The sequence below is a fragment of the Marmota marmota genome, unplaced genomic scaffold, assembly GCF_001458135.2.
Source record: "Marmota marmota marmota unplaced genomic scaffold, marMar, whole genome shotgun sequence".
Taxonomy (NCBI): domain Eukaryota; kingdom Metazoa; phylum Chordata; class Mammalia; order Rodentia; family Sciuridae; genus Marmota; species Marmota marmota.
Genome location: NW_025999982.1, coordinates 31,587,053 through 31,612,132, shown reverse-complemented (window position 1 = coordinate 31,612,132; position 25,080 = coordinate 31,587,053). Strand labels below are relative to the sequence as shown.

Sequence of the window (25,080 nt, the reverse complement as noted above, 5' to 3'; positions counted from 1 at the left end):
ACACGCCCCCCCCCCCACACACACACACACATACACATTGATGTTGTATAACCAACTTAGTTCCATCTCCAGATTGCATGGATGGTTTAGAATAAAAAATCTACTATTATGTATTAGTTAATAGGACAAGGAAGAAATTGTATTTTGAAAGGAATTTATCAAAATAAAACACTTTTTTAAAATTTAAGGCAGGGAAAACAGTATAATAGGAATAAATACCGAGTTACAGAAATTTGTTTTGTACTTTTTGTTTTATTTAAACACAAAAATATATTAACTCAAAGACCAGCATCATATGCTTAATCATGCCTAAAACCTTAATAGCATTTAGTGTTAAGATTTGGAGCAAGTAAATCAACATGTTATTTATATTTTGCATGGACTGGGGATTAAACTCATGGTTGCACATGCTAAGTGAGCATTCTACCACTGAGCCAAACCCCAGCCTATAAATCAACATTTTAAATGACTTCTAGAGTTACAAAGAATGTGGCATATTAGATGTTTATTTAAAGAGGGTCAAATGATTATTTGCAGATACTATATAACTTCATATTTAAAATGTGTGTAAGGTAAGGTGGCTAGTTACAAATTAAATAAATCTCAGTGAGATAAATGTTGTCATTTTCCCCAACCTTTGTTTGATCTGAGGATTCTCCTTAGTTTTTTCCTTAATTCCCTCTCCCCTCAGGACTGTCTTAGAAATAGCAATGAGAACTTACCATATGAAACATGAATTTAATTTTTTAAAGGTGATTTTTAGAGACTTCATTAGTCTGACACGAAAAATAATGTTCATTCTCAGTGATTTAACTTTGAGAAAATTAACTTTTCTATTCATGTTCATAATGTCTGGCTTTCTGGGGTATTTTGTTGTTGTTGTTCAGTTGTTTGATGTCTGGATTACATTTTGGGTAGCAGGCAAATTAAAACTTTTAAATTTCCACTTCTGATTTTATGTTCTTGTTTAATCCTATATGACCTATATTGCTTAAGGTAGATTATTTAACTTCTCTGTGCCTCGGGTTTCATTTCTCTAAAGTAGGAATGAGAGTACCTTAGAGTTGAGAATTAAATGAGTTAAGATATGTAAAGTTCTTATAATAGTGCTTGGCAGGATATATGTTACATATATATTTAAAGAATATAAATATATAACTATATATAATATTTACATTTTATGTGTACATATGCTTGTCCGCACATGTGTACATTATTTTTTATTATTTTAATCCATTTTGATGATTTGGGAAGGGGTATTGTAGGTTCTGATTGCTGCTTGTTTGGGGGAATATTTTATTATAATTCTGATAATTTTATTAAAGATGCTCACTAGATAATAAACTGCTTTCAGTATTTTGCTTTTACAAGGGCCTAACCATTGAAACGATTTTAAAAATCTTGTATATTTTGTAAAGATATAATGATCATTTTTCTTTAAATGTTAAGTCTTTTTCCCAACTGGCAAAATTTTATATTGTTGATTCTAAATGCATATTTGATTTGAAAGTATAATTATACTGTTGTAAAAAATTTTTATATAACAGCTTACTAAATGATATATTTCCCCCCCACCCCGGCATCTAGCAAATTAAAACAGCACTCAAGTACACTTTGGGATTTGCTGTGATTTGTGCACTTCTTCTTTTAGTTGGGTAAGTCTTAATTTTTTTATCCTGACAATGGAAATATAATTAGTTGAATAATAATAACAAAATGTTCATTCAGAGAAATCTAGGAAAGCAAAACAAAATGTGAAAAAAGAACAAATCACCATTTATACCACCACTGAACAACATAGCCAAAATCAACATTTTTCTCTGTATTGTCCCACATACACATATTTCATGCTTAGATGATTGCAGGGTGCCTGTCCCCACCTTGCATGCACTCTCCATGTTTCAGTTTTCCAAAAATGTGATTATATTTTATTCATTTCTTGATAATCTATTTGTTACACTATAGTGGGTACCTATTTAGGAAAATAAGTGTGGGTCCATCAATTTTGTCTGTATTGCAGACCTTTCTTAGTAAAGCAGTTTCTTTGAATGATCTTCTAAGGTATGACTATGTAGACATTTATGATGTTTGCGGTTTCTTTTTATTATAAACAACACTGTGGTAAAAATCCTTGTCTCTACATCTTTATAGATTTGACCCAACAGTCAAATCTTTGTCAGTAAGTTCCTTCTTTCGTTGTTCTTCCTTAAGTTTCATACTAATATCAATATATTTTACATTTTTGTTTAGACATTTAAAATTTGTTCTTGTTAATGGCACACATTTATCTTTGTTAAAATAGGTCTAGATTCTTTTTTTATGTTAGAGATACATTAGGTGCTATTAAGCCTTTAAAATTTTATAATTTGGTGTTACAAATTTCAATAAATAACTTTCAATAAATAAAAAGTTTCATTTATTAAAGGTAATTTGTGCTGAGAATGAAATTGGTCTGTAACTTTTTATAGCTCCAGGAGTTGTTAGATTGCAAGTGTTTTATAGTCTAGTCATGTTTCCAATTCCCTTTGCCTGCCTTTATGTGTCATGAAAAAGAGAACTTATTGAATGGATTTTTTTTTAGCGGTTTTGCTATTTATTTTAGCTACCAAATATACCTTTTAAAATCTCTTTTGGCTTTTAAAGAAAGCCAGCTCTACTTAATGTTAGTTCGCTTTGATAATGTGGAAGTCCCTTGTCTGTAAACTTAAATTATCTAGAACAGGGATCAGCAAACTCTTCATGAGGTACAGATGATAAGCATTTTGGGTTTGCAGTCTGTTTGATCTGTGTGGCTTAACTGTGCTCTCGTAATTCTGAAGTAATCATAGACAATACATAAACACAAGGTATTCCAATAAAACTCTATTTATATAAACACAGGCAGCCAGTAGTTTGGAAATTCCTGACTTTGAACGTGACTGAGAGCCATCAATAAAAATACACATCTTTATAGCAGCCAGAGTAAAAGAGTAGTAAAATAAAGACTAGTAGTGTTTTGGTTACCCAGTGTAGTATTCTTTTCATTACCATATTTGAATGAGCATACATTTAGGTAAAGTGACTAATTAAATTTCTTGAAATTTCCTAGAAGGGGACATGCTATTGTTTCTTTGAATTGGTGTTTATTTGTTTATTTTAGCTGGTAAAATTTGAGATAATTTTATTACAAAGATATAGCCTAGATATAGTATTCCTATAGCTCATACACTTTTGGAGCACTTGTGTGATGGACGCTGTGCTAAGTAGTAGGGCCAAAAACAAAAGTCCTAGTCTCTATTCTCAAGGTTCACCCTGGGAAAACATGCAAATAAATTATTTAAATTATACTGTTTAAGTACTCCGATAATATATATACCAGGTATGATGATGGAGGAACAAGTTCTTACTCTACCTTGTAGACTCGGAAGACCTAAGAGGAAGTAATACTTCAACTGAGATTTGAAGGAGTGTAAATTGGTTGGAATGTTTGAAGAATGGCATAAAAAGTATGATATGAAGGGAAATACTGGGGAATGATATTGAACGGATTATATATGTGCATGTATGACTATAACAATGAATCCCACTATTTTGTATAATTATAGTGCACCAATAAAAACATGTAAAAATTTTTTTAAAAATATGTGAATTTAATCCTTCTAAGAAAAAAACACACACCTCCCCAAACAAAACATAAAGTATGATGTGATGTTCCAAGTATTCCTGTGAACCAGTGGCAGGACATGACATTAGCCAGGTAGGTAGGCTATGAATCTAATATATAATGTTTAAGAAATTTTGATTTTTATCCTGCTAATCAATTGAAAGACAATGAAGATGTACATGTTTGTTTATGTGACTGTAAGAAAGTAAATATGTGTGACCTTGCTTTAAAAGTTAAGATACTGTAAAGGGGTTATTTGGAGGTCGGACTGGAGAAATGATACATTAAATAGTAGGTAGGCAGATTAACTACCTGGCCATTGTAATAATTCAGGTGAGAGATGAGGATCAGAGCTAGTATAGTTACAAAGAAAGCAGAAACAGATAAGCCATTTGGAAGATAAATATGACTTGACTTGGTGATTGAATGTAGAAGGTAAAATTCTCATTTTCAATTCTGCTGAAATTCATCATTTCAATTTCATATCTACTGAAATCCATTAGCCTTTTCTTTGTTTTTTTTTTTTTTTTTCCTGAAGAAATAATCTGTATTAAGCTAATTCAGTGAGTCAGATTGGGTGTAAAATATTTTTAGTTAGCAATTTTTCATTTTTATTATTTTCAATGACATAAGGGGAAATTATAATCTTACTAGGTTCCAAGTTTTTATTTTGATCTAGTTTTGTGTCTTCAGAAACTGATATGTTTTTATTTACTTTTTGAGAAGAATTGAGATTAAGAAATTATCTTTGCTTCCCCTGCATAAAATCCTACTATAACTCTTGATTACTGTGGTGTCATCACCACTTAGTAAATACATGATAATCTTATTAACTGCTTCTTCCCTCCTTAAAACAGGTGTGTCTATATTACATCTTCATTTGACTTCAATTGCCATTTTTTTTTGTCATGCTGGGGATTGAACCCAGGGCCTTGTGCATGCGAGGCAAGCACTCTACAAACTGAGATATATCCCCAGCCCTCAATTGCCTTTTTATCCATTAGTAAATATTCCTTTTTCTTTATAGATCTTGTATGCAGGGCTGATATTTGGCTAATGAGCAGTGGTTTGTTCTTCCTGATGGTTAAAAGGTTGAAACGCTTCCCTACTGGTTAACTGCTGTCCTATATTCCTGAGTCTCGTTACCTCACTCTAACCCCACTTAAAGGATAAAGCTTGATTTGTGAAGGTCCTCTAGAATTAAGGCCAGCATCTGTGCTCATTGCATAGTGTCTTTGCCTACCAGTTGTTAAATGCTATGAATATTATTGCTTAGAATTTACATCTATTTAGTTGTAATCATTTTGAATTCTCCTTATGGATGTTTCTCTTAATGTACAATGAGAATAGTTTTGGTTTGTTTCTTAGGTTATAAAATCTAGTGTTAAGGTAATTGACAAATCTGTTTCAAATTTGTGCTTTGGTTTCTGCCTAAAATAATAACTGGTGCTCAAATGTTAATTCTCTGAAGGATTTTTTTTTAAGTAGGTATTTTCCTGAAGTCATTCTGAAAATTTTTTGGACCATATAATTTTTTTAAAAGATTGCTTGATCATATGAGGTTTCTTCTACTCTTCATTAAAGACTTGAACTGCTGAATACCTTTGCTCAGGAGTTTGAACATGAAAGTGTATTTGCTAGTAGGATTACTTAATTTTTTTCCCACCACTGTACAGTACCTTTGATTACCTAAAATTGCATGTTCAGACTGAACTTTCTGATTTTGAATGCTAGTTTTAGATATTTGCGAGATTTTTATTTTAATAATATTTTAGATGATGTTTTATACAATGTAATTTTTTTCCCCACATTCACACATTGGTTATTTCCAACCAACAAATTTCAAACATACTTTCCGGGATATTTAGAAAAAACTGTCTATATAGAAGTATATAAGTAGTTTTTCTTGCTTAGTTTGTATTTCTGTTAATGAAATATTAATACCAAATAAGTTAATAGTATAGACATATAAAATGTAAAAGTTATTTAAAAGTTTCTTCTATCTCACTACAATTATTCCTCTCTTTATTTGATTTTATAACTGGGCAACAAATAATGAACTGCTTTTACATTTATTTTTTGCTCTATATATTTGAGTGGTCACTTTTTTCCCCCTTAAAGTGGTGAGGTTTAAGTCTCTAAGATTAAGACAAGTGTAATAAACTACAGTCAACATGAATAGTTAGAAATTTAAATAACACCCTAATATGTTCTTCCTATTCATCTTTTTATAGAATTGTTAGTAGTACCAAAGAATAAAGGTTTTTAAAATTAAAAGTAAAATTTTAGAATAATGACATTGTTTTACTTGAAATTTTAATCAGAACAAGATACCTTTATATATTCTTAAACTCATCCAGTATTTTCTTTTTTATAAAAGTGGATAGAATTTACATCTTGCTTATAATTAAAATTGGGCTAAGAAGAAGGAAGAATTAGAGTCACTTTTTACCTTTCTGTTTGATTTTCAACATATACTATCTAAGGGATACCCAGCCCATTAATCTCTTGATTACCTTTTGGTTCATGATCTGGGTTCTATAATAAAGTGACCATTTATTTATTTTATTTTCCGTTTTCTCAGTCTAAGCTCTTAGAACAATTCCTAGGACACTAGCTCTCTCTGTTATTTCAATGGTTCCCCCTTACCTGTGGACCGAAAAATAAACAGAAACTGATTTTGTTATTTTTATTAAGCACAATATTGGAAGATATAAAGAAAAGAGAACAAAATGAAACCTCCCAATCCCACAATGTTAAATTTACTGTTTATTATGATGTATTTCTTGTCTATTATTTTCAATGCATATAAATATATTGAATTAATTGCATGCCTATAGTTTGTTCTACTAATTTAATGCAGAAGATCTTCAACTTTTTTTGGGTGATGCACTATTTTGTCCATCTTAAATTTATAGGACTTTAAAAAATATTTTATGGGGCTGGGGTTGTGGCTCAGTGGTAGAGTGCTTGCTTGTGTGAGTCACTGGGTTCAATTCTCAGCACTGCATATAAATAAATGAATAAAATAAAGGTCCATCAACACTAAAAAATATTTTTAAAAAAATTTTATTTATTATTGTTTTATTTTACTCACCTTTATGGAAGTATAATTGAAAAATAAGCCAAAATAGTTTTAAGTACAAAAATAAAAAATATGGGGTTACAAAGGAAGGTAATTTTACTGAATACCATAATAAAGTTATTAAAACAAATTATGGTAAAATGTATACATAGATAAGAAAATTCTCATACCTCTGTATAAATGGTGCAGATTTATTAGTTATTCAGGGGAAAAGTTGATATTTGTTTCAAAAAATTACTAAAATTGAGTTTCAGACCATTTCTTTTATTCAACATTTTTATTTTTAAAGCAATTTAATAGAGTTATTTTCTGTTTTAGTGCTTTTGTTCCGTTGAATGTTCCCAATAATAAAAATTCTACAGAGTGGGAAAAAGTGAAGTTCCTATTTGAAGAACTTGGAAGTAGTCGTAAGTATTCTTTTTATTTTCTTTTTTTCCTCTACTTTTTAAAATCTACCCATTGTAATTTATATATCCTGATCCTTAGGACTTTTCTTTGACAAGTAGCCTATTACATTTTCTATTCTCTCACAGTGAAGCTGCTGAGAAAGAAATCAGGAAAACAATTGCATTTTTAAGAAATCAAGAAAACAATTGCATCCTCTCTAGCCTCAACAAACAAACAAACAAACAATCCTGGGGGTAAATCTAGCTAAAGAGGTAAAGACCTCTGCAGTGAAAATAATTGAACAATTAAGAAATTTTACCTGCTTGGGAGGCTGAGGCCATAGGATCATGAATTCAAAGCCAGCCTCAGCAAAAGTGAGGCACTAAGCAACTCATTGAGACCCTGTCTCTAAATAAAATACAAAATAGGGCTAGGGATATGGCTCAGGGGCTGAATACCCATGAGTTCAATCTCTAATACCAAAAACAAAAACAAAAACAAAAACAAAAAAAGAAAGAAAAATTAAGAAGACTTTAGAAGGTGGAAAGATCTCCCATGGTCTTGGATAGGCAGACTTAATATTGTTAAAATGGCCATACTACCAAAAGTATTCAATCCCTATCAAATACTGATGATAGAAAACAGAACAGAGGTGCTGGGGGTGTGGCTCAAGTGGTAACACGCTCGCCTGGCATGCGTGGGGCGCTGGGTTCGATCCTCAGCACCACATAAAATAAAAAGATGTTGTGTCCTCCGCAAACTGAAAAATAAATATTAAAAAATTCTCTCTCTCTCTCTTCTCTCTCTCTCTCTCACTTAAAAAAAAAGAGAAAAGAAAAAGAAAACAGAACAGAGAACTAAAAAAAAAAAGTCCTAAAATTCATATGGAAGAATAAAAGATCCAGAATAGCAAAAGTAGTACTAAGCAATAAGAGCGACCTCATCTCAATTTATACTACAGTGGTATAGTAACAAAAACATCATGGTAAGGGCACCAAAACAGACAAGAGGACCAGTGGAAATTAGATTAGAAGACCCAGAGACATTTGATCCTTAACAAAGATACCAAAAACATATGTTGTAGAAAAGATAGTGTTTTTAACAAATGGTGCTGGGAAAACTGGGTATTCAAATGTAGGAGAAAGAAACTAGATTGCTGTCTCTCACGCTGCACAAAAATCAACTCAAAGTGGATTAAAGACCTAGGAATTAGATCAGAAACACTGAAACTGATAAAAGAATATATAGGGTCATACTCCAACATATCAGCAGGTACCAGTTTCCTTAATAAGACTGCTAAAGATCAAGAAATAAAATCAAGAATCAGTATGCGGGATGACATCAAATTAAAAAGCTTCTGTACAGCAAAGGAAACAAATAAGAAAATGAAGAGAGTGCTTACAGAAAGGAAAAAAAAAATCTTTGATAGGTTACTATTCCAACAAGGAATTAATATTCAGAAAATATTAAGAAGTCAAAAAGTAACACCAAAAAATCAAATAAAAATGTGCATATAAACTAAACAGAAATTTCTTAAAAGAAGAAATGCAAATGGCCAACAAATATATGAAAAAATGTTCCAACAGTATTAGCAATGCAAATTAAAAGTGCACTGAGATTTCATCTCACTCCAGATAAAATAGCAATCATCAGGAAAAGAAATAACAGTAAGTTCTGGTGAGGATGTGGTGAAAAAGATAAACTCATACACTGTTAGTAAGACTATAAATTAATCCAACTTTGGAAAGCATTGTGGTGATTCTTCCAAGGATTAGGTATGGAACCACCATATGACCCAGCTATCCTACTCTTTTTTGTTTATCTAGAAGAACTGAAATCATACTAATAGTATACAAGCAATTCATAGCAATATTTTAGCAGTAAAATTCCTGAAAGTTTCTATGTGATCTTTTTTTTTTTTTGGAGGGGGAAGGTTAACAGGGATTGAAATCAGGGGCAGCACTATACCACTGAGCCACATCCCCAGCCCTACTTTGTCATTTATATAGAGACAGGGTCTCACTGAGTTGCTAAGCACCTTACTTTTGCTGAGGCTGGCTTTGAATTCATGATCCTTCTGCCTCAGATGCTGGGTTACAGGTGTGCACCACCGTGCTCGACTTTCTATATGATCTTCAACTCACTTAAAATAATATAGAATAATTTTTAAAGAGCACTAAATTATTATTTGAAATGAAGTAATCTTTTATGTAGGTTATAAATTACTGAGACTTCATATACATTAAACAATGTTTTATCATAAATTTATCTCAACATTTTGGCATTACTTTTTCAGAAGTTCTAAAATTAATCCATGCAACTTAGTTTTTTAAAGGAAAAAAATAAGTTCAAGTGGTTAGGTTAAGGAAGTTGCTTAGAAGTTGAAAATAGCTTTGCCATTACAAAGTCATATAGATAAAAATGTGTATAATATTACTCAATATTTCATGTGCTTTTGGACATAGCTACTTTATTTAATTAATTAATTAATGACATCAAATTAAAAAGCTTCTGCACAGCAAAGAAAACAAAAAAAAATGAAGAGCAAGCTTACAGAAAGGAAGAAAATCTTTGATAGGCTATTATTCCAATAGGGAATTAATATCCAGAAAATATTAAGAAGTCAAACAGTAACCAAAAAATTAAATAGAAGATGTGCATATGAACTAAACAGATATTTCTTAAAAGAAGAAATACAGGGCTGGCTGGGATTGTAGCTCAGTGGTAGAGTGCTCGCCTAGCATGCACGAGGCACTGGGTTCGATCTTCAGCACCACATAAATGTAAAATAAAGGTATTGTGTCCACCTAAAACTGAAAAATAAATATTTTAAAAAACAAAGAAATACAAATAGCCAACAAATATATGAAAGAAGTTCCAAAAGTCTTAGCAATGCAAATTAAAAGTGCACTGAGATTTCACATCACTCCAGATAGAATGGCAATTAATTAATTAATTAATTAATTATAATTAGGTATCTTGGACAGCAGAATGCATTTTGATTCATTGTACACAAATGTAGCACAACTTTTCATTTCTCTATACACGATGAAGTGTCACATCATATGTGCAGTCATACATGTACCTAGGGTAATGATGTCCATCTCATTACACCATCTTTCTTGCACCGTACCCCATCCCACCCTCCTCTTTATCCAAAGTTCCTCCATTTTTCTTATGCTCCTCCCCTGTGGATCAGCATCCACTTATCAGAGAAAACATTCAGACTTTGGTTTGGGGAGATTGATTTACTTCATGATATTCTCCAGTTCCATCCATTTACCTGAAAATGCCATAATTTTATTCTCTTTTAATGCTGAGTAATATTCTATTGTGTATATATACCATAGTTTCTTTATCCATTCATCCATTGAAGGGCATCGAGGTCGCTTCCACAGTTTAGCTATTATGAATTGAGCTGCTATAAACATTGATGTGGCTGCATCACTATATTGTGTTGATTTTAAGTCCTAGGAGTGGGGTATAGCTGGGTCAAATGGTGGTTCCATTCCAAGTTTTCCAAGGAATCTCCATACTGCTTTCCATATTGGCTGCACCAATTTGCAGTCCCAACAGTAATGTATCAGTGTACCTTTTTTCCCACATCCTCACCAACACTTATTGTTTGTCTTCATAATAGCTGCCATTCTGACTGGAATGAGATGATATCTTAGAGTAGTTTTGATTTGCATTTCTCTAATTACTAGAGATGGTGAACACTATTTTTATTTTCTATGAAATGTAGAATACTTATTTTTATAGATACCATGCTGAAAAATTTGTTTACTTTTGTGAGTATTCTTTCTATTAGGTACCATATATTCTTTGGTTAGTATTTCTTGTTTTTTTCCAGATACAATATTAAAATAATGATTAAATTGTGGCTTGTTAGCTACACTATAACTTCTTAAATGTCTTGCTTTCCACTTAAAGATTTTTCTTGTAAATTGTAGTCCTTTAATGTCATTCTGAAACCAGCAAGAATAAGGATAGCAGGACTGGCATCTACTAATAATGAATTGTTAAGGATTTATGCACCTTGATCCTTTTTCTCAGAAATAAGTAGCTTCTTTTCTTGCAGTTAACTCCTTCAGGTTTTTTACTCCTTCTGCCTAAATATTATTTCATAAATTATACTAGTACTTGAGTATTGATATAACTTGAATTAGTGATTAGACATACAATATTGTTCTGATTTTTTGTAATCTCAATTCTCTTTAGTCTCAATTTTTTTCCTCAAATTTAAATACCATGTTCTAAATTATATTTCATTTTAGGTCTGCCATCTTTTTAGGTTCAAAATAGTCACCCAGCTATTCTTAATTTTTAGTTTTGTTGTCCCTCACCTCCTTATTTTTTTAGGCATCAATTTTAGGCTTAAAACTTTATGACATAAACTTTAGACCTCTTTCTTTAGGCATTTTAACTTTTAAAAACTGTACTTTACCTGTAGAGAAATGCATATGGCTTATACATACATGTATATAATCAGTGTAACTGATTGCAATCAAGATATAGAACATGTCCATCATTACAGAAGTTTCTTCAGTGTGCCTATTTAGTATCATTTCTGATAAGAAATACCACTGTTATAATTTCAGCTACTATGTATTAGTTTTTCTTTTTTCTTTTTTTAATATTATAAGTGGAATTATACATTATTATGATTCTTCTTTTGTATGTCTGGCTTATTTCACATAGTAATAATTTAAATTTGTGTAAGTAGTTGGTTCTTTTTATCACAGCAGTTAATGCATTTTATGAGTATACTATAACTTCTTTATCAGTAGGATCTCCTTATGTATATGCTCAGATCATAGACCCTATCTTATCAAGAGAATCTATGTTCAGTGTCTTTGACAAGTTTATTATCTTTTACCGAAATGGGAATCCTTCTAAATGATTAATTTTGAACTCCTTGGCTCAATTGATTCGCTAATATGTGAACATAATACTCTATCAATTCTAAGACATATTTTGTTTTCACATTTTTATATCTCTGGTGTTGGTAAATATAAGTTATAGTGCCTTAAAATTACTATCAGACAGGTGGTAGACCTTGGTGGTATGAACACCTTGTGTTGATACTTCTGTTATAAGAAAGTAACAACATCAAAATGACTTTGATTTGATAATAAGTAGTTTAAAAAAAAATAAGACTGAAAAAAATTTGTCTTGCATAATTTATGAATTTGTTAATGTTTTTTTATTTTTAATAAAACTGATATTTGACTTTTAAGAAGATTTTATCATTTTATTTATAGTTATGGAAATATTAGGAATATGTTAAATTGAAATATTATATTTGACTTTACTGGATCTGTATTTAAAGTAGATTAGTACAAGCCCATTAGAACCTGTATTAAAGCTAGAAAAATTGTTACATCCTTTAACAATAATCAAATTTTCATAGTATTTCCTTATATATTAGATATATTTATGTGCTACCCTAGCTTCTCACTCATGGCCTTTTTTTAAAATAAAGTTTTAAGTCCAACTTGTTAACAGTACCACTCTTTTTGTTGTTAAATTTGAATCTATTTTCTTTTTCTGCCAAGTGGGCAAGCTAATCTTTTCAAGTTAAAAAGTGAAGTAAACTCTTTTTAAGATCTTACTTTTAATCTGGGTGTGGTGGCACACACCTGAAATCCCAACTACTCAGAAGACTAAAGCAGGAGGACGATAAGTTCAAGGCCAGTCTAGGTAACTGAGCAAGACCCTGTCCCAAAATAAAGTGTGAAAAGGTTTGGGAATGTAGTTCAGTATAATACCTCTGGGCTTAATCCTCTGTATAGGGGGAAATAAAAGATTTTGGTTTTAGGCTATATATTAAAAACTGAATTAAAAAAAAAAACCTGGAAGTATCAAGATTGAGGAGAGAAGGGAGAGTTAAGGTCAGTGGCTTTCTTATGTATTTTATTTTTTAGTATCTGCCATTGAGAAAGGCCAGGCAGTCTTTTCATTACCTTTTGAGCATCTAACCATTTTATCAATCTCTTTTTTAGACCCAATAGACCTATAATTAAACAGTAATTTTTCTCTTAATTTTAAGAGATGAAGGAAAGAAAATTTTAATTAGTCTGAAAGATCTTTTTAAAATCAGTTTGTGAAGAGGCCTTTAAAAAAAACCTTTTTCCCATTTGAAATTAGCACTGCAAAGACATGGTAATATATATTTGTTTTATTACATCTGAATGTATAAGGAGTCTAATTTCATATATTTACATTGATTTGCTGAATATAAATGTGTGAGTAGTACATATGTGTGTTTCAACAGTCTTTTTCTCTCCACAGATGGCTTAGCTGCATTGTCATTTTCCATTAGTTCTCTGACCTTGATCGGAATGTTGGCAGCTATAACTTATACAGTAAGTGTAATGGTGTTAATTGAGTTAAAATTAAAGATTCACCCTATAAAACAGCTTTTTTTCAACTTAGTATATTTAACTTAATTTTTTTCTCTTTAATGTTTTATTTCTTCATTTTTTCTTCAGTTTTCTTAAGAGGATGATAAAGTTTGAACCACTTGGTCACAATAATTTTATCTGTATTTATAAACTTTAATATTCAGAAACAAATTTTATTATTGTGAACCTTGAAGATGGTTATATATTTTACAATACTATAACTCTGACCTATAGATCAAGATCATTACTGATAAACTGTCTTATTTAGGGATGCAGAGCTTTTAAAATAGGCTATTTTACAGAATGATACTTTTCTAGTATAGAAAATCTAATATTGTATTATCCAACACTTTATTTTTTGTATTTCTAGAAGTGACAAGGTGTGAATTATAAATGATTTCCAAATTTATATACGGACTGCTCTTTGAGTCTTTTGCTCAAATTTTAGAGGAAAATTCAATAAGAAGTGCTCCTTTCTTACCTTCCAAAGTTGTAGAAGCAGCATTAAAATTATCTTGGACGTTTTTAGATTAATGAACGTTTTGTTTAGAGCATTTTTGGTTCCTACAAAGATGAAAAATACTGTTTATAAAAACTTTTGGATATTTTCCCAATATGTCTTCCTTAGACATAAAAGAAATAGGCTGTTAGTATAATAGCAATCTAATTTGGTTACATGCACATTCATATGCCATATTGTATAATAAAAGAAGTCTAAAAGACATGCATTTTAATATCTTCCCAGTGCTTGTATAGGTATTAAGTTTTATTATTTATTAGTACTTTTCTGTTTTTATTTGTTGGTACACAGGAATTTGCCATTTCTTTTAGTGGATGATTATCCTCCCATCTCACAAAATGTATGTAGAGGATGTTAGTTGTCATTTAAGAAGCAGGCACAAATTAAAAACAAATTAGAGGTTAGACCTGGAACACAAATTGCTATTCTCTGACTGGTTTGTTATGCTGATCTTGGGTTTGTCTTTTACTTTTCCTTGGTCAGTGTTTTATCTATTCCATTGGAATAGAAAATATTTCAAAGGGATTTTTTGAAGGTCAAATGATAGATACTGTTTATAAAGCACTTTGATGTCTATAGGGAAATTCGATAGCAGTTATGGAAGATTAGCCAGGAAAAACAAATGGAAAAGGAGAAAAACAACATGTAATTATACTGTCAGTAACTCTAAGGAACCAAGTATGATCTCATAAGCCTATAATCCTAGAGACTTAGGAGGCTGAGGCAGGAGTATTTGCAAGTTCAAAGCCAGCCATAGCAAGGCCTTAAGCAACTTAGTGAGACCTTGTTTCTAAATAAAATATAAAAATGGGCTGGGGATGTGGATCAGTGGTAAAGCACCCTGGGTTCTATTCCCAGTACTCCGACCAAAGAGGTAAAAAAAACTATTAAAGATCTAGAATTTTATTTTATTTGTAGCCTGCCAAAGTTTTATGGATTGTGATCAAAGATGCAAGACTTCTTTCTGAGTCAGAAACAAAGACTTTTCTTATTCACAGTAATAACACTAGCTTTAGAATTGGCATTTTCTTATTCTGTTTTCCTGAGTCCCAATTCCCACGAGAATTGTGAGTAGAACCATAGGAAACCTGTATATAGTGGGGTGCATTACAAAAGAGGAGCTCTGAGCTTAGGGAAACAAGCTTTTGTATGGACAGTAACCATGCCTGTCCCCACCCCTTTTTTTCCCAGAGGAGGATATTATGTCCTATACAGACATTATTGAAAAGGTAGTACAATGCCTGGTTGCAAAATGTACAACAATTTAAGACCCATTGAGAATTGTCTCCCAAGGGTCAAGGAATAGATGCTACGAAGAATAATAAGCAGCCTAAGGGATTAGATAATAATAGAGGCTAATGTTACTATAAAGGTCAGGAGTGCCTTATCTAACATTTGAACAAAAGACCTAAATAAAATGAAAGCAAGCCATGACAGAAGAATAAGTGCAAAGATCCTGAGGTTTGTACATGTGTGCTGTTAGAGTAGCAAGGAGGCAAAGCCCTTGTGGCTGGAGCTCAATTAACAAAGGAAAGAGGAAAAGGCGTAGATTAGATGTTGTGAGAAGTTAAGTAGTCCTAGCATAGACTGTGGTTAGGATTTCAAATTTTATTCGGATTGAGATTAGAAAGCCATTTGAAAGTTTTTAATGCAAAATAAAGGGATTTGTCAAACATTTTGTTTTAATTTTTTTTGTAGTTAGATAATATCTTTATTTTATTTATTTTTATGTGGTGCTGAGGATTGAACCCAGCACCTCGCACTTGCTAAGTGAGCCACAGCCACATCCCCTCTCAAACATTTTAAATGTATTAATCTGCTGGCTCTGAATTAAAGAAGCTATCTTAATGGGGAGTAGAAGTGGAAAAAATGATTGAAATTATCAAAACTATTTGAGAGAGAACTTTTCCTGTAGGAACAATATTACTGTAGAGATAAATATTTTAAACTAACATAATGTTTTGTATTGTTCAAATTAAAACTTTAAAAATTATCATTTAATCAAGTAAATCACATATAATAATCATGCTGAATTAGTTATCTGTCTAAAAGTTTTGGCTTTTCTAGAATACAGAGGGCTGAGCTTAAGGACATTGATAAAATGATCAGAGGACATTATGATGGTACTGAGGCTAAGAACCTGCAAGATAAGGAAGAGTTGCTGACTAAGTAGAAAAGACTGCTTAAAGCCTGATGTTAAGGAAGAGATTGCAATGGAATAGGACAAGATCAGACAACCTAGAAATTATGTTTTGTTTTATGTGGCATAGCAACAGAATCATGTACTTAGTGGAGAGACTTGAATGTCGATCTCAAGTTCATGGGTTCCTTGACCTATTTTACCTACCAGTTTTTGTTGTCTTTAAAATAGAACTAATATTTAAGTTAATAATATTATTGGGATTTATTAAACAACCCATCAAGGATTAGAATCTAAATATTTGGTTTTATTTGGATCAAACTATAGTTTCTACTTCTTTTCTCTCTCAGTGAAAGTCAACCAGATGCTAAAAACAATCATATCATGATTAGTGAAAATTGTGAATTATTCAAAGATGAGTAAGTCAAAGAGGCATCCATAATTGAATGATAGTTGGAATTGGTAAGGTGTGGATAGACAGATGAATATCATTTAAATAGCACTTCAAGGATGCTCAAAGCTCAGTAAGAGAATGTTTTGCTACTTAAACTTTAGTTATACTTAATTGAAAAACTTATACAGGGGCTGGGGTTGTGGCTCAGCAGTAGAGTGGTCGCCGAGCACATGAAAGGCACTGGGTCCGATCCTCAGCACCACATAAAAAAATAAATAAATAAAGGTATTGTGTCCAACTACAACTAAAAATATTTTTTAAAAAACTCATACAAACTTTTATAAATTAATTAAAAATCAGTAATTTATAAATAGATGGTTTATTATGAATAACTCATTAATATTACTAATTTTTATATTTATCTGAAGTTCAGATGCAAAGTTATCTCCTAACTTGTTATGGAAAAGCTTGAGAATTGAGCATTTCATATGGCAAGAAAGTGGGTGTATAGTATATGTTCATGAGGTACATTTTAACTAATGTACCCAAAGTGGGAAGTTAATACATAGAGTATTTTGGCCCTATATACAAAGACTTACTTAAACCTAAAATCATGTGTGTGATGGAATTTGTTATTTTTTTGCATTGGGACTAGAGAGACTTTTTACTTTGTTAGTCAAGTATGGATTTCTCAGAGATATCTATTATTGTTTAGTTTGGAAGCTACTTGATTATTTAAATTATATTTAGTTTCTAACCTCTGTACAGTGTCCTAAAGGATAGTCAGATAATTGGGCATTCAGTTTTAGGAGAAGAATATCCAACAATATATTAGCTTGCTTATTATTTTAAGCTTAAACCAAAAAGAAATCTGATACTGTCTAAAATTAAAAAAAAAAAAAAAGAAACCTCTAGGAACAAATATCTTTGTAGGTATTTTAATTTTTTTTTTGGTGCCACCAAGTGGGGAAATGTTGAATAATGATGTTTTCATGCAAAATGAATTACATGGTCCAGAGAAAGGCCCCTATGAGAGTTTAGCAGAGACAGCTAAACTTTTTATTATATATTCATGTTAGTAAAGCTTTTAATATACTCTCCAAGATGTTTGTGAATTACAAATAAATATTATTATCCTAATCAATGTACATTTAATGTAAAACAAACTAATTGAAGTGATAATTAAAGATTCAAATATAGAAATAAAATGTTTTCTTCTTATGCTCATGAAAATTTGTCTTAGTTTGGGCTGCTGTAAATGTACTATAGACTGGGTGGCTTAAACAACAAACATTTATTTCTGACAGTTCTGGGAGCTGGGAAGCCTATCATCAAGAAACCAACAAATTGGTTATCTGGTGAGGGTTCACTTCCTAGCTTTCAGTTGGCAGTCTTCTCATTATTCCCCATATAGTAGAGAGCAGAGAGAAATATCGCAAGCTCTCTTGTATCTGTTTTGTGTCACTAATCTCATTCATAAGGGATCCAACATTGTGATTTAATTACCTCCAAAAGGCTTCAAATACCATCACACTAGAAATTAGCTTCAACATGAATTTGGTCGTGGGGGTAGGGGTGAGGGTAGGGAACAAACATTCAGTCCCTAGCACCCTATGAACTGGTGCAGTGGTTCTCAATAATCTGGAGATAGAAATCCCCTTGAAAAATCAAATTTGTCACCTTTCATGTGACATCGTATGTCTTTTAGTCTGTGATACTTATTGGAAGATGCACCATTGTTTTAAGTGCATTTTTACCATTAAAGGAAAAATCCTTGAAAATAATTTCATTATTAATATTTTTCTGTATTCAGTAAGAGAAGCTTCTTTGTCTTGTGTAGATACTTTTTAAAAATCACATCAATCTTTGCAATATAACAAGGAAAATACGAGTGAAGGAAATTGGAAAGGTATTTCTAAAACTGCACATTTTTTAAGAAATTGTGAATCATTTTTTGAATTGGTTATGATGTTCTTCTTAACTGAACAGTGCAAGAAGGTATAAGAAATGTTTGTAGTTTGTATATGTTATTTTAAAATATTTCTGTTGGCAGTTTATTTTTGGAAGTCAAAACAAGATAGGAAGCAATAATGGCCAACCTAACCTTTTAAACTGTACAATCTTTTTAGCCTTTGTTGTTTTTCCAGAAATTCACTAGAGGGCAGTAGTAAGTAATAAAAATTTGGTTTTTGAAAAAGTGTTTTAAGTACATTTTTTTCCCACAGAAGTTTGAGGTTACTTTCGAAAGGTTGTTATTTAAACATGTTAATTTTTTTCTATGTTTATTTCAAGCTTATTAAAATCTAAATAGTATAAATTTCCTGATAATCATTTAAACTTAAACATGCAATCTAAAAACAAAATAAACACTTGATGAAAAAAACAAAAGATTATTTACTTTTATTTGCTATATTCATAGAATTATGGTATAGTCTGGTCTCATGTTACTACAAATTGTTACCAAGGATGTATTTTCATTTTCTAATCTTTTACATTAAGCCATTTAGGAATTTAGTTCAGCTCTTTTAGTAAATATATCAATTTCATGCAAGGAAATAACTTCATGAAGAATTAACAGTTCTCTCTTCTTAAAATAGTTTTAGTCAGATATTATCTTCTTACAATAATTATTTTATTAATAAACATTTGTTCTTTGAATAACAGTAGAAGGACAAAGAATTGGGACCTACCTAGTCTTAACAAACCCAATATTCATTCTCTGGTTGCTAACTAGTTTGGGTCAGAAATTTGATTAGTCAAGTTTGGCAGATCTAGTGAAAAACCAAGTGAGCAGACTGATAATTGTTACATTTACAAATTGAGGAACATTTCTCAGACACAGTATAAGTAAGCTGAAACCTGAGTGCATTCAGATTTACTAATGAAGTAAGTTAAGAAGGTAGGCATAGAAGAGGGTGCTGCATGTATTAAAGTATGAAGGCCTGAAGTATTTTAAAATTAGAGTGTTTTAAGAACTATGGACAATTGTGAGGCATAAGGTAAAAATTTCTCTGACAAAGTAACAGTGGATCACTCTGTGGCTCACCACTTTCTTGTCTTTCATACTGGCCATGGGGTTACCTTCCCAAAAGGTGCTTCTACTAGAGCACTTTGAAAAATACCCTTCCTTTTCCTGGAAAATCTTAAAGGATACTAACTAGAAGAATGACATATTCTGAATTGGGTGTTCAGAGTAAGATCATTTGGAAACAGTATAGAAGATGTATATGTAGAGAGTAAGAGCAGCAGAGAAAATAGTAGATGACCTTGTATTTAGATGACCTTGTATTTGACAGTAGATTATAAATAAGGGCCGTGTTGTTAATATTAGTAGACCAAAAGATTCTATAGAAACAGTATTGAGTACTGAAGTTAGTACATTATAGGATTCAAATCCATTCAGCATAGAGTTGGGTTAAGCCTAAGAAGTAGCATTTATCCTGAGTTTGTGTGCTCAGCAGAAAAAATGGAACAAATTTAAAATTACATTCATGTATCTGCTTTAGAGCCTATCGTTGCAACCAGCAGGTGTTTCTCAGTGTTTCTTCTAAGAATTTAAAGTCAATAGATTCTGAACCATGGCTATATGGCAAATGACATTGACTGTTAAGTTAATGATTATAATAAAAAGTTATTGAGACTTTTTGGAATTGAGTAGTATATACAATAATATGTTTATTTTTAATGCTGACTAAAAGTTAAAAATTACTTGTTGGAAAATATTTAAAATACTTAGTAAAAAGATTGGTTATAAATAGGTAGAACTTTTAAACAAATTGTCCATATAGATAATTGGTATACTAATGAAGTACTGTGTATATATTACTATACATATGTTTTTCTAAAGATACATTGTATGTGCTTGGAGAAAATTACTCTTGTTTTCATAGAAAATAATTTTATAAATTGTTCTCATTAATTCATACTATCATAATTTGATTAGCCTAAAGTTATAACTTATTACTTTGATAAAGTATTATATTGACATTAAATGTGCAACTTGTCCTTTGAGGAAGGAGTAATATGTTATCATAACTGCATAAATGTAAGTGTAAAATAAACAAGAGAATTATAATATGATCATGATTCACTTCCTTAAAGCATATTCTTCAGTGACTGTACACTGCTGCTACTGCCCACTTTCAAGTTATTAAAGGATGTGTTTTTACCTGAAAATTGTGTTAATCTGATTGAAATGAATTTATTAAAGCATTTGAATTTTGTTTATTTTAGGCCTATGGTATGTCAGCATTACCTTTAAATCTAATAAAAGGCACTAGAAGTGCTGCTTATGAACGTTTAGAAAACACTGAAGACATTGAAGAAGTGGAGCAACATATTCAGACGATTAAATCAAAAGTGAGTTAATGTTTTGTTGTTACTGGGAAGCATAAACTTACTTTACCTTTGAGCTGCCTTCTGATGTGACTTTAATATTGGGAAACACATATATTTTTATATTGTTTGATAGTTTTGTAACATTCTTCAAGAACTATGCCTCTATTTTGAAAATTGATATCCTGTGTAAGGTGGGACACTGGCAGTTTTAGAATTTCTATCAATACTCTAACGATGAAGAAACAAAACTACATATTTATGATCAAGACCTTTCCAGTTCTCAGTTATCCTTATTCCATATGTAACATCATATTTTACTGTGTTACTTATGTTCAAGTTTTGTGTACTTAGTTGAAAAAGCTAAAGAGTACATGTAATCACTTGCCAACTAAATGGACTTCTAAAAATATAATAAATTTTTCTTCCTTTTTTACCATCAAGTAACACATTAATTTTAAAGAGTTTAGGAAACATGATGAGCTTTCTGAATTAGTCTACTAACCTAGCATGATCCTACTTAAAAAAAAAAAAAGCAGACAGTAATAGCACCCAAAAAGGAAAAAAAAAACCACCTACTCTCTTTCATATGAAGGTAGAGGCAAGTATTTTAATAGAAATATAAATATTAGCAATGCAAAACCTGTGCTGTAATAAAAGCTTATCATAATGATCAGGCTATATTTATCTTAGAAATACAAAGATGATACATTAGAAAATACATTAAAGTAGTTTAATATATTGAGATTAAAAATAAGAAATATAAACATCTTAACAGATGTCAAAGAATAAATTGGTAACAGTCAATTTGTAGTTATGATTTTTAGAAAGCAAAAAAAAATCTTACCAAATTAAGAGAAGAAAATACTAAATCAAGGAATCCTCTGATGAGCATCATACTTTAAAGTGAAAGAAACATTCCCAATAAAGTTATATACAGGACAGTAATGTCAGTATGATTGCCACTCTTTAGCATATTCCTGGGGATTCTAGTCAAATTAAAGGAAATTTAGATAAGAACATTGAAAGAAGGAGAGGAAAAAAGGGAATTTAATCTGTATTGTTTGCAGATATCGTCTACCAAGACAAGTGAAAGAATTAACTACTAACTACTAGAACTAATAAGAATTCTTCAAATTGTCTAGATACAAACATAAAAAATCATTAACCAGTTAAATGTTGTTATAGAGAATTATCCATAATAGCACAAACTATAAAATATTAAGAAATGTCAACATCTACCTGATGGAAATTATAAAATTTTCTGAAGTACATAATAGGAGATTCAAATAAATAGAGAACTTCATCGGTTTGTAATTGGTTAATTCAATATTATAGATATATTACCTGAAAATTGTTTTTCAGTAATTTTGGTATTAATTCAATAGTCTATATAATACAAAAATTAAATTTTCATAAAATTTCATACCATCTAAAACTGTATTTTAAATCTAAATCAAGTATAAAACTTATAAAACACTTTAGAAAGTATGAATTTATCTTGGTGTGGAGAAATCCTTTCTAAAAAAGACACAAAACCAAGTTGCTAATTAAGAGAAAATTGGTGAGTCTTCAGTTTTTATGTTGTAAAATTTATGAACCTGAAAAGGGCACCTAAATGAACGTTAAAGACCAACAATTGTATGGGAGAAACTCTCAGCACAGATGATAACGATAGTAAATCAAAGGACAAGCAATGTACAGAAATAATGAAAGACCCAAAGGTAGTTCACTGAAGGAGAAATTAAACTGTTTAGTAAAATTATAAAATGATGTTTTAGGTAAATAGTAAATAGGAGGTTGATCAGGTGTCCCAGTTACCTGGGACCCGAGGACTTTTCCAAAATATAGGACTCTCAGTGCTAAAACCAGGAGAGTTGGTAACCCTAATAATAAAAAGTATAGACATTAGAATGACTTAATATGTATTTTTTAATCATTCGAAAGTCTTTTAAATGGTTACCTGTGTCAGGAATTGATGATATTTGGGGCGGTAGTAATACTGTTTGTGGGAATATGAGACATACAGCTTTTTAAAGAAAATGAAATGTTGTGATGCCTACCTGTATAATCAAACATACAACTTTTAAAAATTTAACCTAACAGTTTATCTATAGGAATCTATGTGTGCTATATGTACACACTGGTATGTAGATATATAGGAAACAACCTTAGTATTAAAAAATAAGGTACTTATTAAATTAAGACACCATGGTGTAATGTGCTATGTAGTGATAGAAAGGAATGAGGGAGATATATATAGCTTGAAAAATATGTCTTATAAAACCAGACTATCTCAGTTCAAATTCTGACTTTTTTGATTATGCACACTACATCTGCAGTCTTATTTTTTTTAGGTAGTAAATGAACATATTTCTATTATTCTGAAAATTTAATTAGAATAAATGCATAACAAAAAGACCAGTTTTAGGCATAAGAAAGGTGCTCAAGATATGTTAGCTAGTACATACAAAAAATATATAAATACATTGGTACATGTGTATATGTGTCTGTTTGATTTGCTTAACAATGATAACCACAGGAAAGGGAGCGATAATATGGTAATTGGTCACAGTGTGAAGGAAAGCTTTTACTTTTTTTTTTAAAGATGGTATACGTATTTATGTACGTTATAACCATGTTATTTTTCAAATGAGATGGATTGCTGCAGAATTTCTGTCCTAGCATTTTTTCTCTTACCAAAATTATTCTTACATTAATTTAGTGAGTAGTGCAGAGTGGATATCCATCCCTCACTGTACTGATACATTCATTCACCAAATAGACACATAACTGTTTTAAGTTGACCCTCAAATTGATTTACTAATTTTTTTCTGAAATGGTTAAATCCATCAGTTAAAAAAAAGTACCTCATTGTTTGTATCATTTTGACATCATAATGGAAGTTTTGAGAAAATTTATTATGGGTAATGTATAAAGTACTGATCCCTTCTCAAATCACATACTTGAAGTATTATTATCTGGGTATTTCTTTAAGAAGGGAGTGTTCATTTTATTCCTCTGACCTTCTTTCTGTAAGTTCCCTTTTCGGGGATCCAATTTGATAATTCCATTGTACTCAACTTAAAAGTTGACTTAAAGGAGTGAAGATAGTAAAATATAGCCTTATAAATATAAAATATGGTCTTTGCACCATATTTATTGGGAGAAATATAAATTCTAGGCCCACTCAAGATCTAAATTATATTCTTTGGGGCGTTGGGCCTAGAATTCTGATTTTATTGAACTTTTCAGATGAGTCTTAAGCATGCTAAAGTTTGAGAAGCATTAAGATAAGGTATGGAAGAGGATAGTTAGCTTCAAAAGAGCCTGGTAATGCAAATATGTAAAGAGCTTTTTATAGCTGTGAGAATCTTTTATTAAAGGTTTGGGCATTATTTTCATTATACGATTTCAAATTGAAGCTACACTAGGCTATACTGGAGAGAAATGTTTTTGTCTGCTAGGAACCCATTTAAACCTTAATAGGTATATTAAAGGCATTATATTCTCTGATTTAGACTTTGCATTCTTAAAATGTAGTCCTTTGTTTTTCTGTTCCTTCTAATAAAAGCAAACAAATCTGCATTTCATCCTTTTTTCATTTAGCAGTTATTATTCTGGTTTATTATTGTGGTCAATTTAAGACATTTCAGGGTAGGGGAGTTAAAGTGGGAAAGTGTATCTGTGAGACATCATGGAAAAGGCACTACTTATGGTTACCCAAAGCATCATGTAAAAACAGATGAAAATTATCTGTCAGATAGATTGACCAAAGAAAGCATTACTCATTTGCAGGTGTACTTGGACAACAAGGAAGTGCCAACTCTTAGCAGTTTTTATAAAAACTCCTGCATGTGACCTATGCTTGATATTGCATCACTCTACTGATATTTGAGTTGGGCTGAGAATCATCAGTTCAGGGAACACAACCACTAAACTAAAGGATGGGAAGGGGCAGGACCAAATATATTAAAATAGGGGATAGAGGAGTTTGGAGGTGAGGAAGAATAATGACAGTAATAGTGGTTAACAGTTCTTTTAAACAAACACCTTTTTAGTAGGGCATTTTTACAAATACATATCTTTTTTTTTTTTTACAAATACATTTGGAATAAAGGAACAAGGAAAAGGTCAGTATTAAATGTACACACATCTCCATTTTCATG

The 25,080-nt window shown here is 31.1% G+C and overlaps 1 protein-coding gene across 2 annotated transcripts in view; it reads left to right on the top strand.

The window, feature by feature from the left end:
* Lmbrd1 (LMBR1 domain containing 1) overlaps nt 1–25,080 on the top strand; it is a 102,047-nt gene that overhangs the window by 40,263 nt on the left and 36,704 nt on the right. For both annotated transcript variants that reach the window (XM_015487897.2, XM_015487896.2), the window contains exons 5-8: nt 1,588–1,655; nt 7,047–7,135; nt 13,410–13,483; nt 20,810–20,935. In XM_015487897.2, coding sequence (XP_015343383.1) covers nt 1,588–1,655; nt 7,047–7,135; nt 13,410–13,483; nt 20,810–20,935 — 357 coding nt within the window. The remainder of the gene's footprint in view (nt 1–1,587; nt 1,656–7,046; nt 7,136–13,409; nt 13,484–20,809; nt 20,936–25,080) is intronic.